Raw genomic sequence first — 18,632 nt, 5'->3', positions numbered from 1 at the left:
GTAAACCAGGCAATAGCTATAGCCTACTAGTGCAAATGTCATGAATAAGAATAAAATACTTCACAACACCAATAAATATTCATTTAACCTTCATACATTAGAAATTATATAAAAATGAAAATATAATTTTTATAGAAAGTAGGCTACCAAAGTTATTTTGTGTTTTTGCAAAACCATATTTTTGATAAATAGGTCTAGCCTACGTTGATTATATTTCGTCAGAGAAGATGTATCGATACGTAAAACTAAAAAACAAAATGAAATAAAAATATAATATCATATAGCCTACTATTTAATGTAGCCTGGTTAAAATCAAGTTGCATGTAGGCTATATTAATAATTATAATCATAACAATGTTTAGCTATCATGCTTTTTGCTCAATGAGACTGAGCAAGTGACAGAATAGAAATAAGAAAGTTTTTCCACAAAGAAAGTCTCCAACATCTGGTGTATTGTTATTGTTTGTTATATCTCTCTATCTTCTAATGAAACTCGAAAAAACAATGCACTCAGTGAACGTTATAGGGCCAATAAATAATCTAAATCGATGTGATAATTAAGCTTGTTTTATGCTTTTTATGAGGTTTGCAAAGAAAAAAAGCAGTTGCAAAACATATACAAAATAATCTAAACATTATTGAGCATGATAAATTGGACAACTTTCAGATTTAGGCTACTAGAAAAAGTATTTCTTTCTCCATTTCAGTCTACATTGTGTCAGCTTATTGAGAGAGAGAGAGAGAGAGAGAGAGAGAGAGAGAGAGAGAGAGAGAGAGAGAGTTTGATGGTGGTCAGCAGTAAATCTTTACTGTGCTGCTCTCCAGGGTGCTGAAATGCGTTGCTGCTGAATGTGGGGGACATAGTGGCATGTTCTCGGTGACCTTCATAGATAAAGATGTGTCATCATTTATCATTATGAATTGGTATGATTTATAGTGAAAACAAAAATAGCGGCAAGTTTTGCATGAAAACCTTATTGAAAACGTCACTAATAAAATTTCCCTTGTCACAGAATTTATTGTAGTTCAACGGAATGGATTTTTTTTTGCGTTTTGGTTATCACTCTGCATTACTGCGCGCTCTGGAAAGAAACTGAAGTACATCAATAGGAAATTGAGTTAAGACTTAAAGCCTGAATTCCTGCCAAGTCAGTCAGTGTTTTGTATCTTCGGTCAAGGTCATTTCATGTGTTAGTTAACGTGCAAAGCCTCGGGAACATGAGGTGGGAAACAGAAGCGTAACAATCCTATGAGCTAAAAGAAATGGCGCAATATGAACTGCAGAGCGCGTGAGGGGGCGTGAGGATGTGTTGGTAAAAACTACACGCTCCTTGGGGGATGGCTGTCCTATATAATGTAGTGCATTTCATTAATTGAAAAAGATCAGCCATGTTTTTACGGCAAAAGTGAATTAGTCAAGACTCTTCTACCACTCCCCACCCAAACCCCCTCTCTGTCTCTCCCCCACCCCTCTCACGCGCACAAACGCTCACGCACCGCCACGAGATAGAGAAGAAACGGCTGCTGTTGATAAAACAGCAAGATTTAAAACTGTGTTTGCACATTGTGCATACAAACCCAAATGGATATTAAGAAAGAAGGATCTGGTCGTATGGTGGCTTGAAGAAGCCTACTTTATCAACAGTAAACCTACAGTGTGTGGCAAGCCATTTTAACACTTAATCCTTAAAACTAACTAGAATACAATGTGGTCAGAATTAACGGCACCCCTGGTAAATATGATAAAAAAAATATCTGTAAAAAATTAATCTGCATTGTTTATCCTTTTGATCTTTAATTAAAAAAATTGCAAAAATCAAACCTTTCAAGCCTTTTTTAGCACACCAGTATGACTAAGAACATGAAATTGTCTAGTTTCACAGGAGTTTAAATATGAGGAAACAAAGGCCAAATTCCCTTAATCTTCCATCACAATGAGTAAAACTTAATAATATAGTTCTGATGTGCATCAAAAGATTGTTGATCATCACAAAATAGAAAGTGCCTGTAAGAAAATAGCTAAAGAATTGAAAATCCCCATTTTGACCATCAGGGCAATAACTAAGAAGTTACAATCAACTAAATGTTACGATTCTGCCAGGAAGAGGACGTGTGTCTATATTGTCTTAATGCACGGTGAGGAGGAGAGCATGGCCGAAGACTCTCCAAGGATCACAGATGGAGAATTGCAGAGATTGTGCACTCCTCCAAAAATAAACTCCAGCATATTCAGTGGTCAGACATGACTGGAACTTCAAAAGGGACCGGATTCTATGGTCAGATGAAACAAAAATAGAGCCTTTTGGCAGCAAACCCACCAGATGTGTTTGGTGCAAACAGGGATAAAAAGTACCCCATGCCTACGGTTAAATATACTGGATCTTATGTTGCGGGCCTTTTAGCTGGAGGTCCTGGACATCTTGTTCAGATACATGGATACTTGTTCAGATATGGATTCTAGCAAATACCAACAGATAAAAAATCTAAACCTGATTGCCTCTGCTAGAAATCTTATAATGGGCCGTGGTTGGATCTTTCATCAGGAAAACGGTCCAAAACAAACATCAAAATCAACACAAAAATGGGTCACTGAGCACAAAATGAAGCTTCTGCCATGACCGTCCCAGTCCCCTAAACTGAACCATTTAGAAAATGAGTGGGCTGAACTGAAAAGAAGAAGCACCAACATGAACTTGTGAATCTGAAGGATCTGGAGAGATTCTGTATGGAGGAATGGTCTCTGATCTCTTGTCAGGTGTTCTCCAAACTCATCAGGCATTATAGGAGAAGACTCAGAGCTGTTATCTTGGCAAAAGGAGGTTGCAAAAAGTATTTAAAAACAGGGAGCCAATAATTATGGCCAGCGTGTTTTGGAGAAAAACATTTATTTCATAATGTGATAAACCCCCCACTTTCAATTATTTTACCTCAATGAAAGGTACGATTTTTGTGATTTTTTTGGATGAAAAATCAAAAGGAGAAACAATGCAGATTTATTTTTTACAGCAATTTTTTTAATCATATTTACCAGGGGTGCCATTAATTCTGACCACAACTGTATTTCTGTGATTCCGATTTCAGCTATTCACTTAGTTACTGCTGATACTTATTCCAGTTAAAGTAAAGGCCAAATATTTATTCATTAGTGATTTATATTTCAGTTCCATGCAACCAAATAGCGGACACTAGTAGAAATCTAAACACTATTGTATTTTTATTTCAATTGTTATTAATTACATTTTTAATCTTGTAAGATTTTTAGGTTTAACTAAACTAGCCATATTTTATAATATAGCCAATATTTTGTCATAGATAGGCCTAACTGTGTGTAGGCTACATATATTATGGTTTCATTTTTCATATTATTATTATCAATGTTGAAAATAATATAAGAAATGTTTCTTGAGCACCTAATCAGCATATTATAATGATTTCTGAAGGATCATGTGACACTGAAGATTGGAGTAATGATGCTGAAAACTCATCTTTACCATCACATGAATTAACCTACATTCTAAAATAGGCTGTTTATACGGTGGCCGAGAGAACGTACTCGGTTACTAACGTAACCTCGGTACCCTGAGAGTAGGGAACGATATTGCGTAGCCTTTACCGCTTCTAGGAGATTTGCTTATAAACAGTTTAACACACTTTTGAAAAAAGATGTGGGAAGTGCGTCAAGGGCACAGGTTGATATTTTAAGGTGCTGTACGGGTTCTTTTAACATTTTGCCATCAATTTCTTTTAAATCAGACAGAGTAACTACTTTCTCAGGTTGTGGTCTGATCTGTCTGACCCCACTGCAACTCAAGGATGTGCTGATCACCTTTCTGTTATTATTGATTTTCTCAGAGAAGATGGAAGCAAACTCACTGCATTTGCTGTCTGAGAGCATTTCTTTGGGAATGTGACTTGGGGGGTTTGTCAGTCTCTCTACAGTAGCAAAAAGAGTAGGTGTTTTGTTTAAGTTGCTGTTTATAATATTCGAGAAGAAAGTCTGTCTAGCTTTGCCTTGTTCCATATTTAAAGCATGGATGCTGTCTTTGTAGATGTTTTGTCTTTCTACAAGTTTTGTCTTCCGCCATATGCGCTCTGGTTTTCTGCATTGTCTTTTCATATTTTGCACTGCTGTTGAGTTTCTCCAAGGTGCTTTTTGTCTGCCACTCTTCTTCCTGACTTTCACAGGAGCAATATGATCAATTACACTTTAAACTTTTGAGTTAAAAGAATCAAGGAGAAAATCAACAGAGTCAGCAGATATGTTTGTTGTTAAAGATATGGCCTTCATAACAGTCCCAGCGCCAGGACAAACGACTTGGGGGGGCTTTTACAATTCTTAAGGGGGGCTTGAGCCTCCTGGCCCCCTTGAGGAAACGAATGACCAGGTCGCTTTTCGTCATGGAATGGCCGGCCACAGGGGCGTGAAAAGCCGCTATAGCTGCCACATATACTTTGAGCGTGGAGGGGGTCCTGCCGCATCCAGCAGCTCCTGAAGAAAGGAAAGTACTAGAGGGACTTCACATATGTATGGGTCTACGTTTCATGCTGCACACCAGCTTGCAAACGCTGATCACTTGAGAGCCTAGAGGCGTCTGGTAGACGGTGCTCTAGCTATAATCATGGTATTTTGGACTCCTTGGTCCAAATTTCCTTGGTACCCATTGAGGGGCCATACATGTAGGGCCCACAGATCTGGACATGGGTGCCAGATTGACCCGTTCGCCTGGATGAGGAGGTCCTTCCTCAGCGGTATGGGCTAGGGAGCAGCCTTTAGCAGCTTCGCCAGGTCTGGGAACCAAGTTTTGGATCTCCAGAGGGGGGCTATGAGGAGGACTGAACACTTGCTCTTCCTGATTCCTTCGATCACCTGTGGGAGCATCGAGACCGGGGGCCAGTTGTGGGCCAGCGCGTCCCTTTTCTTCGAAAAAGAATATTGGGCAGTGAGCATTGTTTTCTGAGGCGAAGAGGTCGACCTCTGCTTTGCCGAAGGTGTTCCAGATCATGTGAACCATCTGAGGGTGGAAAGACCATTCCCCTGGGGAGACATTGTCTCTGGATAACATATCCACACCCTGGTTCAGAATGCCCGGTACGTGCACTGCCCTTAGCGAACGCAGGTTGGTATGTGCCCAAAGGGTGAGGAGTCTGGTCATAGCGTTCAGGTTGGCCGATCTGAGGCCACCCTGTCGATTTATATAGGATACCACTGACATGTTGTCACACAGAGCCCCCCATCCCAGGTTGGAGGGGTCAGGGCTTTGATACAGCCGTAATCCGCCCTGATACGTAAGTGACCGGAGCACCACGCATGAGCTGACACTCTGCATTTCAGCCATCACTGCAGGGGACGCATGTGCAGTAGGCCTAGTTGGAGTACTGACGACATTGAGCCCATAAGGCCCAAACCACTCTGAAATGTTTTGAGTGGACTGTGATAGCCCCCTTGGAATGACGCCACTAGATGCTGAATAGTGAGGGCACGGTCTGGGGAGAGCCACACTCTCATTTGTCTCGAGTCCATTACTGTTCCCAGGAAGACTGTAAGACTGCTGGCTGGGAAACAGTGCGCTCTTCGCGAGATTGATCCTCGTTTGAGTTTGGGTTTGCTATAAATGCAGCTTTTGCTATCAGTGCACTTAAACCCTCTCTTTTCCCCCTTGTCGTTCGACTAGGAGGGGTTCTGAGGCTCAGGGTCCAACACAAGCTTGGGTCAGGGGCCCTGACGTACCAGGAACGGGTAGTGCTTTGTAGGCTTTAGGAGTCTGTGACCTTCAGCCGCTGGGGCATCGAGGAAAGCGGTTCTGTCCGCGTCCTTGATCTGCCGGGGCGTCAGCAGACCCCTCGTCATAGACCTCTCAGGGTGCTGGTCTTTGACGAGGGGTCTGCTGACACCCCGGCAGAAACCACCTGTCGAGACGGCTTCTGGTGGGCTCCTGAGGCGGGGACCACTCGATGTCGAGGCCTTTGACAACTTTAGTGAAGACGTGAATAAGTTCAGCGTCCCCGCTCGCTCTAATGCCATCTAGGCTGGCTTGGGATTGAGGGGCAGGGTCAACTGTTGAGCCCGGCCAGTCTTCTCCCTCAGATGCGCCAAACAAAACGAGTCCTGCCACTTGAGAGGAGGGGCATAGATCCGCTTGCGAGAAAAGCACCGGTGAGGGGGTCTCGCGAAAAGAGAGCGAGGCACGCGGGGACTGAGCCGGCGCGGCCTCGCATGCTTCAGGCATCCTTTGGCCCGTCTTTTCTTCCGTCGTGGCTCGAGGAGGGAAGGGTCTCCGTCCAAAAGGAGAGCTAGCCGCGAGCGCAGGATGGAAATGGGTAGACTCTCGCAGTGCGGGCAGCCGCCATTGTTGAGTGCAGTCTCTGCGTGGGCGAGTCCCAGGCATGGGGCAAACTCGCTGTGTCCGTTAGTTTCATACAGAGAGGCTCTGCATGAAGAGGGTGTTTGCTGAAGGAGATTAAATCTGATTCTAAGGCGAAATAGTCTGCTTATATAGGCATAAGCCACGCCCATTCTGGTGGGTTCTGACGCGCCCTGGGCGTAAGCAACCCGATTGGTTAGTCTCAGCCGCTTCGCCATAGGTTCGTGCAGTTGCTGCTGCACTGCCTTTTAAAATAATGGCTTCAATATTCTCGAGAAAAGGAGTTTTCCCAATAAGTATTGCTGCGCAACACGAAGTGAACGTTCTCGAAAGAGAACTCAACGCGCTGCAAGTGAAGAAAACACATGCAAATAGAAAAACCCTCGCAAATTAAGAAAACATCTTCATTTTACAACACATGGGTGCTCCAAATACTCACAACCAAATGCAGAAACACGATGCAAAATTTCACAACACAACCAAAGAAGTGTGGCAAATAGCACAAACCACAACAGAAATGTTTCCAGGGGACCCCCAATAAGTGACGAACCGGCTGGGACGTGCTTGTGTGTGTGTTTGTGTGTGTGTGTGTGTGTGTGTGAATAATAATTTTAAAAATACAAGTAGGGCTACTAGTTCCTTATTAAAGGGTAAGTTCGGCGTTTTACAAGTGAAGCCCTGTTTTAAGATCGTTTGTGATGAAATCGAACGATTAAGATTAAAATTTGGACACATGCTGCTGTCCCGAGAATTTTAGGTGTTTGTGTTAGCAGCCACAGTTGGAGTTGGGGGGCGGGGGAACCTGGGGGGGGGTTGTGCTAACACAAAAAACTAAAATTCTCGGGACAGCAGCATGTGTCCAAATTTTAATCTTAACCGTTTGATTTAATCAGAAACGATCTTAAAACAGGGCTTTACTTGTAAAACGCCGAACTTACCCTTAAAGGTATAAATGTTAAAGTGGCTTGCCACTTGCAAGATCGCAGCAGATATGTAAAGCCGACCACACATTTCTTCAAATAAAGCCTTGGCGACGTATCTCAGGTCTACTAGATGTCAAATGCTAGACAGATGTATCAGAGAACTAGCTGACCCAGGCATTGCTCGTTTTCGCAAGACATTTCCAGCGGCGTCGGAGCGCAAAGGAGGAGAGAGGCAACAGCATCAGCTAATCAGACTAGGACGCTCTACCTCCTCAGCTCCCTCCCAACCACACGGCTAAGGCGGATTCAACTGCAGCACTGGGGGAACGTATCGCTGGATGTGGGTGAAGACTGTGTGAATGCGCGTGTGGGATAGCGAGATCTGCTCATCCTAACCCTATGCGCCTTAAGAACGCTTCCCAATCTGGCGGGCTCAGGACCGAGGCAGGTGTAGCGGCGAGGGCGCATCCATGAGCGTCTTCTCCCGGGACGGCATGTTTTTAGTTTAACCGGATTTGAACAGACTGGGGAAGAGGAAAGGCGAGTTCGGAAGTTTTGATGCATATGATCACAACCACCATGATTTTTATGATTCTCGGTGCTTCAGTTGTCATGGTAAGACATTTAGTCTGTCTAAGCACTTCATAATTGTGAATTTCTGTCATATTCTAATTGAAATCGGGACTTAATGAGAGCGTGGACCGCTGAAATTCCATTTAAAAATCTCATTAAGCCAGCACAACCGTACTTGTGTGTATTACTGGCTGATGTGGAAATGTAATGTGTATTTTCCCCTGCAGTGGTCACAGTACCAGGTCATGTAGCGGTTGCTGTGTTCCAATACTGCTTGTCATGTCCCGGTTGACTCGAATGGTTCTTTGCAGGCGATAGCGTGTTTAATGGACATGAACGCACTCCTGGACCGCTTTCACAACTACATCTTACCGCATTTACGAGGGGAAGACCGCGTCTGTCATTGCAACTGTGGAAGGTAAAAAACAACCCAAACGTTAATAATGCATTCTAGCACGAGATCCAGAAATTGACAGGTTTCCCATCTATTACTAACAGCTCAAAGGCCTGAGCCATTCGCCAGCACCCGAAAAACAGTCTTCTCCATTTCATCTCATTTATCCAAATGAATATTGTCACAATAAGGCCTTATATGTGTATTCGTGGGGTTTGTGGCATAATTTGGGCGTAATTCGAATGGTTTATTGATACTGAGCAGATGCTGTTGCTTTGCGTCGGTGTTTCGGTGTGAGAATTTTCCTTGATTTTCTGCTTGTGTATAGCCTATATTTTTTTCTTTTTTTTTTTTCTTTCTGCGTTTCAAGGTGTGATTTTTCTCCAAGCACAGCCAGAGATGTTGTTCTTTTGGGCTCGTGTGTTGGCCCCACACAATTAGCCTACGTTAGTATTATTGAAATAAAAATTTGATTTTAATGCAGAAGGATTAGTAGGCTATACTTGGCTACTGAAGGTAGTATATTGATATAATGCAGTTTTGTGGTGTTTAGTGTACAAAAAGAGTTTGGACAAAATTGTTATATTTTATTTACAGATAGTCTATATTTTATCATTCAAGACTAATATACACCATGTATTTATTTATTTGTTTATTTATTTATATAGGCTACATTAAGTCTATTCTGTATTTCATTTAGACCTACAAGATTAATATACCCCATGTTTTTTTCTATTTCTTTTTTAGATTGAATAGTAGGCTACTGAAGCTTGACTTTTGGAGTTGTCGTTTGCACAACAGTTTCTGTTCAAGCTACATCTGTTGATTATAAGTTGTTGATGTAAAAACATCTGAGGGTAGTAAATTAGGTCAGATGATAATTGTTCTCAATAGATGTACATGTTTTAACACCTTAAAACTGTTGGTGGAGATCTGTTAATCACAGGTTTAACTTCATAATTTCATGTATACCATTTCTCTTTCCAAACATAGAGTATTCTGTTAGGACCAAGAGCATTATAAATGGGTCATGGTCACTGAAAACCTGCTGTCCTTGATATTTGCAGAAACAAGGCATAAAACTTTTTTCATACATGAAACGTAAAACCAATAGATACTCAGAGATACCAAATTGTCATGATTTGTGTTGATCATTGTCATTATGACATTCTCTAGGTGCATCAGTGTCAATCTGCTCATAAAGTCTTTTGACATCTGCATATCTGTATATTTCTGCCTATCAATATCAAATGTGCAAAACATGAGCTGTCTAACTTCCTTCACATTACATGAATCAATATCTGTATATCAATATCTTTTTAAAATGTTGCCACTGTTATAGTTTTTTTCCTCTTAACTCTAAAAAATGAGAATTCCAACTAATTTTTGGACATTTTTAAACTCACGTGTAACATAGTAAAACAAAAATAAGTAAATTTATTTGACTTTTGAGGCATTATGTTGCTAAGGATCAAGGTTGAATGTAAGTTATTGCCAAACTTCTACACAACAAGAAATCAGCTATCATGTGTCGTTTTTATGTTACAAAACCATGAAGTTACCCATACATTAAGTCTTTTTTAACCCTTATCTAAGACACTTGCTTGTAATTCTGTTGAATTATAAAATTAAACTGTTAAGTATTTTCCCATAGACTTCCATAAACATCACAAATGGAACACACACACACACACACACACACACACACACACACACACACACACACACACACACACACACACACACACACACACACACACACACACACACACACACACACACACACACACACACACACTCACACACACACACAAACTGCATTATTTGCAACAGCTGTGTGCCAAACCATGTGTTTAATGCATGTGTTCCAAGACAACAAACCCAGCTTGACTGAGCTCAGTTGGATCCAAGTAATATCAGTATAGAAAACACATTTTTTTCCACCCTGCTGAGAGAGTTATTAAAGCAATCTTTTGTGTAATAATATGTCCTCATTGTCTATCTCCTCATTTATTGTTTTCTTTTTTTCCTTGTCTGTGTGCCTGAATGTAGACCTCTAAACATAGTTTTCCTCTCTCTGTCTTAGGCATCATGTTCACTACGTAATTCCATATGATGGAGACCATTCGCTCGTGGACTCGTCTGAGAATTACTTTGTGAGTGACAGTGTGACCAAACAGGAGATGGACCTCATGCTGGGGCTGTTGCTGGGCTTCTGTATCAGCTGGCTGTTGTTGTGGCTGGATGGAGCTTTGCACTGTGCTGTGAGGGCCTGGAGAGCCAGTCGCTATTATGGTGAGTGGGAAGAACATTGTAACCAAAAGTATATGGAGAGCACACATGTGGATAGATGTAAAGGACAAAAGATATGCTTGTAGGATCTATGCAGACCAGGATTTGGTTACTGAATATTTAAATAGAGCTTCTAAAGTGTAAGTGAGTGTTCATGCATTTCTTTTTATGCATCAAAATCATGTATTCTTCCTTTACGTGACAATTTATTTAATGTTATGAAGAGACATTTTACAATAATGCTTTTTGTTTATTTGTTGCCCTTAAGTTTTGTTAAGCGTGATCATTTTGAGGTTGAACGTGGTTGAGTGTTATTTCCTTGCTCAATAAATGCCATGTTTTATGTGCAAGATTTAAATGGATGTATTCAGGTACTAATGCTACATCTCAAAAACTAAAGAATTGACGTCAAACACTTTACTGTGAAGAACAAGTGCCTTAAATGTTAGTGACAACATGAACACAGCTTGTGCTCATACAGCTAATAAAGTATATTAGTTCTGTCTCAAAGAGTAACATTCTAAAAATTAAAACAATGACAGTAAAAACTGTAAATTTGAATTATTAAATAAATGTTTTTTTTATAATATACAGTACCAGATCAGCTAATCTCACTTGCAGTTGGTGTGTTAGATTTATACTATACATGGATTTGTATGGGAGTAAATCCTTATACATTTCTAAATCCTATTTTAAAATGTGTCCCACTGTATTGGTTTTTTATGTTAATAAACATGTCTTTTTCCAAACACTCCCAAAATTCAATTTTCTGTCCCCAAACATTTACACACCTACATTTTTCATTTTCATCAGCTGTCAGCGCTCCCCTTCTGCCCTGTTATTATCACTCCCAGTAATGAATGTATTAAGATGAAGACTGTGGCTGCAGAAATTAACAGCAGGTTTTCACTCAATGTAACTGAATCACAGGCAACACAGCAGTTGTTTATAACAGTTGTCTGGGGTCCTTTGAGAGTAAAGAGGTACATAAGCTGTGGCAGAATATGTAAATAGTGCTTTAAAATGGAATGCTTTTAGTTTTAATATAGGCTACTTAGTGTGTTCATGGGATAAACGTATTGGATGATTGTTATTGTGGGCAAAGGAGAGTGATATGCTTTGAAGAAATATATATATAAAAATGCTTTGAAGAACTATATATATATATGTGTGTGTGTGTGTGTGTGCGTGCGTGCGTGCGTGCGTGCGTGCGTGCGTGCGTGCGTGCGTGCGTGCGTGTGTGTGTGTGTGTGTGAGAGAGAGAGAGAGAGGGAGAGAGAGAGAGAATTTACTCAGACCACGGAATGCACCAGTTGGCCAAACAGTAATCCAGAGCGCTATGTACAAAATATTATTACAGTTCACCCAAAAATAAAAAATCTGTTCATTTACTCACCCTCATGTCATTCCAAACCCATAGGAGTTTGGTTGATCTTTGAAACACAAATTGTCTATCTGTGTTTATATGTGAACAAAAGCCTATTAAATCTGTTCATCATATAAAGTGATTGTATCTCTTTAAAAGACTTGGATTAAACCGCTCAATTCATATGGATTCATTTTATGACGCCTTTTTTGGATCTTCTAAGTTTTGGTAACAATGACTTTTATTGGAGAAACAGAAACCTCTCAGGTTTCATTACAAATATCTTAATTTGTGTTTCAAAGTCTTATGGGTTTGCAGCGAAATGAGGGTGAGTAAATGATGACAGAATTTTTAATTTTGGGTGAACTATCCTTTTAACTCAGCCCACAAAGAAAAAATATAATCTGACCCTTGTTTCAGTTTTTTGTTTTTTTTGTTTTTTGAGTAGCACAAACACAAAATGGTATCTCCTTATGATGTGACCTACTGAAAAAATACTGGGGATACCCCTCTTGTAAAGCACACCACAGCTGTGAAATTGTGACGTTGATGGCAGGTCAGCATCATTTAGCCTCACCAAGATAGGGGAGTGAAGGTGAGGTTGATGGAAAGGAAGGTGGGAGAGAGATGCTGTCATGCCCCCGCCCCCACCAGCACACACACACACACACACACACACACACACACACACACACACACACACACACACACACACACACACACACACACACACACACACACACACACACACACACACTCACACACACACACACACACACAGAGATTTTCACCCTTGCACTGTGCGAGTGCTATAAATAGACAAAGAGCAGCTGGAAAGAGAAGGCAAGTTGGCGAGACGTGTAAGCGTGCAGTCATACTCACACACACACACACACACACAATACATATACAGTCAGTGCACTAAAGCACATACCTTGAATTTTAGCTCTCATTTCCTATTTTAGAATTACTCTGATTGTTTGCTGTTATTCTTTTCCCCCTAATCAATTTCGGCTCAGGAGGAGTAATATATCTGTTTATTTATTTATATTGTAATAATGTATAAATAATATTTTATATATTTAGCTTTTTTATTTAAAAAAATATATATTTTTCACTGTTTAATAACACATTTTCTGGTCAGATCAGGGTATATGTATATTTGATAACTGATTAATATTGTAGTAATGAAATATTTTAAATGTTTATATTTTCATATTTTTAAATTTTGAATATGATACTTTTTTTGATATATTTAGCTTTATATATTACAATCATTTTCTTTTCAGACAAGAATTAATATATATGATAACTGATTTATATTTTCATAATACATGTTGTATATATTTATATTTTCATACATTTGACAATATATATATATATATATATATATATATATATATATATATATATATATATATCCCATGCAAAAGCCTCTAAAAGCCACCTCTGTCAAAATGCTCTCCGCATATAGTATACGTTCATCAAATACTTTCCCTTCAAACTCACTAAATCCCAGCCTCAGCCCATTCAGAAATGCCGGTACTTGGGATGGAGACTGGTAAAATTTTTAATATTAAACAAAAACTTTAGATGGACTTAGAGGCTTAGAGGTGTACCATTTTTTTAGGATTCTTTGATGAACAGAAAGTTAAAAACAACAGCATTTATTTGAAATAGAATATTTTGTAACATTTTAAATGTCTTTACTGTCACTTTTGATCAATTTAATTCCTCCTTGATGAATAAAAGTATTGATTTATTTTATTTATTTCTCCCAAAAAATAAAATAAAAATTCTTACTGACCCCAAAGTTTTGAACGGCCGTGTTTAATGTTACAAAAGATTCTATTTCAGATAAATTCTTTTGAACTTTCTATTGATCAAAGAATCCTGAAATAAAAATGTAAATAACTGTTTTCAACATTGATAATAATGAGAAATGTTTCTTGAGCATCAAACCATCATATTAGAATGATTTCTGAAGGATTATGTGACACTGAAGACTGGAGTAATGATGCTGAAAATTCAGCTTTGATCACAGGAATAAATTACACTTTACTATATATTCACATAGAAAACAGCTGTTTTACATTGAAATAATATTTCACAATATTACTAGGTTTGTTTTGTATTTTTAATCAAATAAATGCAGCCTTGGTGAGCAGAAGAGACTTCTTTTAAAAACATTAAAAATCTTACCGTCCCCAAACTTTTGAACGGCAGTGTGTATATATATATATATATATATATATATATATATATATATATATATATATATATATATAAAATATTTAAAAAAATATTTATCTTTTTAGATTTGAATAAAAATGTTATTAATTGTAATAAAAGTGCTTTTTATGAAAAACATACCTCTTTCTTTTGTTTAAACACAAGAACTTTGCCTATTACTGCATTATATCCAGCCCTTCATTGACCTCTTCTTCCTTTCTTTTGATCCAGCTTTAAGACTTAAAAAAAATCGTATTCACCATCTTCCTCTGAATATCCTTCACGGCAGTCCTAGCGGATGGCATACCCATGGAATGCTATAAATAACCCCCCGCTCCCCCATGGCCTCCCTTTCACACACACACTGACACACTTCCAACAGGGCTAGTGTTGAGGGGCGGGGCTGTCTGAGGAACTCTCTGTGGTTTTGATATACCTCCACCCCAGCCTCCACGTCTGGACCCACATGCTGTTTCCATTAACACGTTGCGTAGACATGCTGGTTCATTGTAACATGTACATTTTCTTTTTCCTTTTCTTAACCATCTCATTAGCTTAGTTATTGAGAATGTATAGAACACCACAGTTTGACAGATACTAACGCGTTTTTCTCTGTGCCGCTCAGATACCCCTTCCTGGTCGTGGTTGCCACAGTTCTGCAACCTTCGGGACCTCCGTAGACGCGCACAGCTTCGGCAACTGGAGGATTCCAGCGGAAACATGGTGCACATCAAGCAGAAGCTCTATCACAATGGTCATCCCAGCCCCCGTCACCTCTGACTTTAACAGCAGTTTCCCCAAAACTGCTTCATTACCAGCTGCTGCCTCAGAGACCCATAATTGTTCCACTACATCTTTTAGACCTTCAAGAACCACTCAAGTATTTGCCAAAAGAAGAAAGAAGATTATCGTTGTCAATATGCTGATATGTTTCCACGTTTGCCACATTTGGCGAATGGTTTAGAAAGGTTTTTTTTCTGTACAGGCATTTTATTTTCAATTGCTGATTCTAGGCATGCACTTTTAGAATGGGGGAGGATGCAAGAAATTGTTTTATGAGACAATGGGAGTCAATTCATGTTTATTCCTTGCTTTCCCCTCCACCTTTTTTAGCTTTTTCATCAGGATATTACTTTTTGGGAGGGGGGTGATAAGCGGTCGGGGTGGGAGGGCAGAGGTCATGGTTTTGTGATGGTATAGTTATAGAGATTAATGATCATGTAAATAGTTACACATATTGTTTTATGGGATTAAAATGGACACGGGAGTAGGAGGTAACTGTTTAAAAAGAGGGAAAAACATAAAGAGGAAAGAATTTTGAATGCAGTTGTGATATGTGAACTTTTTGGATGGATGAAAAAGAGATCATGCACTCTAAAAAAATGATTGGTTAGCTTTGTTACTATGTGAAATAAATGAATGTATTAATTTTATCTGTAAATAAAGGAGAGTGCAGGAAGGTTGAAATGAGCGGTCAGGGCTCTTTTTGCTGTTTTGAACGTCATCTGTCATATGTGAGAGAGCCGCTAGCACTTTCCTTGTCTTCCCTACACTGTGTCCAATAGCCCTTCCAGGTCTGCGTTTAAACTACTTCATACTCAAACAAGAACAACCAGCCTGCCAGCACAGAGAGCCCTGGCCCAATTTTCTCTTCCTCTTTATGTCCAGACATTGCTGTTGTGAAGATAAAATGTCTGTTTTATTAAAAGTGCCATTGAAGCACAACAGTGACCCCTAGTTTTGGGATGTGTCATTTCTCAACGACTGAAGGTGTATACGCGCATAACACCCATGCTGAGGGGGACTCAGCCACTACTAACTGTTCCATTGCTAATATAAAAACAAAATAGTCACATTTAGGATATATATTTATACTCGTATAAAAATAGAATGTCAAATGAAATATTGAATGCAACCAAAAACTGTGGTAACATGAATGAAACTCATGAGAACTGCTGAGTTTAATAGAGATCTAATGCTATATTGGTAGAAAAAAGGGTTATGAGGAAGTAATAGATACACTTTTAAGAACAAATTTAGGCTAAAAACCAAAACCAAACACCATAGGCTACTAAAAATCAAGAATTAACACCATCTTCTGAATATAGCAACCAAGAAAGAAAACAAATATACAACAGTCAAAGGTTTGGAATAATTAAGATTTTTATATTTGTTATATTTTATGCTCACCAAGGCTGCATTTACTTGATCAAACATGCAGTAAAACAGTAATATTGTGAAATATTATTATGTCTGTGTCACATGACACATGTCCTTCACAAATCATTGTAATATAGCCTATTGCTTAAGAAACATTTCTTATTATTACTGTGTCAATAAAAAATGTTTTTGCTGCTTAATATTTTTTTTTGTGAAAACCAGGCAACTATTTAAAGAGAAGAACGAAAGAAAGAAATACTTTTATTCATCAAGGATGCATTCAATTCAATTAAACAAGAATGAAAATAAAGACATTTACAATGTTACAAAAAAAATATATTTGAAATAAATTTTGTTCTTTTTAACATATCATTAATCAAAGAATGCACCACAAAAATATTCAGCAGGAATGCATTTTAGTTTTTTTTACTTTAATAATATTTCATAATATAAAAAAGAATAATTTTAAATAACCCCACAAAGATGGCCATATCTGAAATCCTTGTCCTTGTGGGGGCATTTACAGTATACAAATCATTATGTCTATATGCAAGGTCCCCATAAAACATGAAAATCCAACAATGTGTGTGTGTGTGTGTGTGTGTGTGTGTGTGTGTGTGTGTGTGTGTGTGTGTGTGTGTGTGTGTGTGTGTGTGTGTGTGTGTGTGTGTGCGTGCGCGTTCGTGCGTGCGTGCGTGCATGCGTGCATGTGTGTGTGTGTGTGTGTGTGTGTGTGTGTGTGTGTGTGTGTGTGTGTGTGCGTGCGTGCGTGCGTGCGTGCGTGCGTGCATGTGTGTGTGTGTGTGTGTGTGTGTGTGTGTGTGTGTGTGTGTGTCTGTCTGCGTGCGTGTGCGTGCGTGTGTTCCATTGTGAAATTAAATATCTGAATTGTTTAACTTGATTCAGGGCAATATTTAAATCACAGATTTAAATAAAATCCTTCTGTCTCAAAAGGTCAAAGGGATTTGTTAAAAGCTCTTCTGGCAGAAGTGGGACTCGCTTGACAGATATCTACTCCACTTGAGGCCTGAATAAGATTGCTTTTGATCCAGGAGTCACTGCAGATCTCTGGGTGGAAATGAGACAAGGCCGATGAACACCATCCCAGTTTTAACTTGAAGGGATATTTAAATGCTTCTTCAACCTTAATTCTTTATTTTCTCTCGAACTACATAAACATAGATATAAATACAGGTAAGCAGGTTTTCTGCAAGTGATGAGTATCTACAGAATAAATACCTTTGCATTTGGCATTTATTTTGCTATGGATCAGGTAAATTTTGGACAGCAAAAATCTGAAATTGAATGGCTAATGTTTTCAGATGAGTTCAATAACAAAATACGATAAGATAAAATTAACAACATTTCAGGGTTCAGTATACAATTAGGATTTAATCACATATGAGTGTTTGTTTTATGATTTAATCAGGTACTCTCTAAACTTAAAGGTTCATCCAAAAATGAACAATCTGTCATCATTTACTCATGTCATTCCAATGTCTTTTATGAAAGTCAGTGTAAGTCCAAATCAACACGGGAGACCACTGACTTTCATTAGGGGGAAAACAACAACAACAAAACAAAACAAATGAGTCACATGAGGCCTTTAACAAAAATATCTTGATATGACCAATAGGTTATGGTTTTAATTTCTGAATCATGAAGAAAAAAGATGTCAGAAATGTCTTAATATGCAGCCTTATGAAGAATATGGTAAAGTCCTGCTATAGTTCTCTTAGTTTCATAATGCCATAATGTTAATTCAAATTTGGTTTAAGGTTGCTTCCAGTACCGATAGGTCAAGTTTTTACTGTGCGAAGCATGCCTTTTAATGCTGTGGAGGAGTTGCTCCTTATATCATCTTATATGAGGTACAGATTGTGGCCCTTGAAACAGCTTATGTTTTTTAAATATTTATGTTTACTCTATCATGCACTTTTTCTAGAGTTTCTTTTTGTATGGGGGATAGCACATAATGAAATGTATTAACATAAAAATAAAAATATTTTTGAGAATAACCATAACTTTTGGGTTCCCTTTTAGTAGCTAAACAGTTCATAAAATAACCATTTTGTTCCAATAAAGAATATTTAATTAATTTAAAGAACCTATTTTTTTCCCACGATAGAAACCCTTTTGTTGAATGGAAAGGTCCCATGGATGGTAATTGGTTCTTCGTTTTACCATAAATATAAAGAAACCACGATGTTTCCACATTATTTCCAGACTTTGACTATGACCGTGCATGACTGAAAGACGAAAGAAGGTACAGTTACGTGTCCTGTTGTCGCTGTTTATTGATGGAGGATACATTCACGCCCATATACGTT

The 18,632-nt window shown here is 38.8% G+C and overlaps 1 protein-coding gene across 1 annotated transcript; it reads left to right on the top strand.

The window, feature by feature from the left end:
- Nucleotides 1–7,329: 7,329 nt before the first annotated feature.
- On the top strand, nt 7,330–15,873 carry tmem240a (transmembrane protein 240a). Its single transcript, XM_077219073.1, has 4 exons — nt 7,330–7,900; nt 8,170–8,276; nt 10,339–10,547; nt 14,768–15,873. Exons 1-4 carry the CDS (start codon nt 7,844–7,846, stop codon nt 14,920–14,922), a joined length of 528 nt encoding a protein of 175 aa, XP_077075188.1. The 5' UTR covers nt 7,330–7,843; the 3' UTR covers nt 14,923–15,873.
- The last annotated feature ends 2,759 nt before the right edge of the window (nt 15,874–18,632 follow it).

Source organism: Siphateles boraxobius, unplaced genomic scaffold (assembly GCF_051911475.1).
Source record: "Siphateles boraxobius isolate OS27281-9 unplaced genomic scaffold, OSU_SipBor_1 77, whole genome shotgun sequence".
Classification (NCBI taxonomy): domain Eukaryota; kingdom Metazoa; phylum Chordata; class Actinopteri; order Cypriniformes; family Leuciscidae; genus Siphateles; species Siphateles boraxobius.
Note: the sequence above shows the minus strand (reverse complement) of the source record. Positions and strands in the feature narration are given on the sequence as shown.

Coding starts and splice junctions, on each gene's coding strand:
- tmem240a (XM_077219073.1), top strand. CDS start 7,844: ATGCATATGATCACAACCACCATGATTTTTATGATTCTCGGTGCTTCA. Junction 7,901..8,169: donor TCGGTGCTTCAGTTGTCATG/GTAAGACATTTA, acceptor GGTTCTTTGCAG/GCGATAGCGTGTTTAATGGA. Junction 10,548..14,767: donor GAGAGCCAGTCGCTATTATG/GTGAGTGGGAAG, acceptor TGTGCCGCTCAG/ATACCCCTTCCTGGTCGTGG.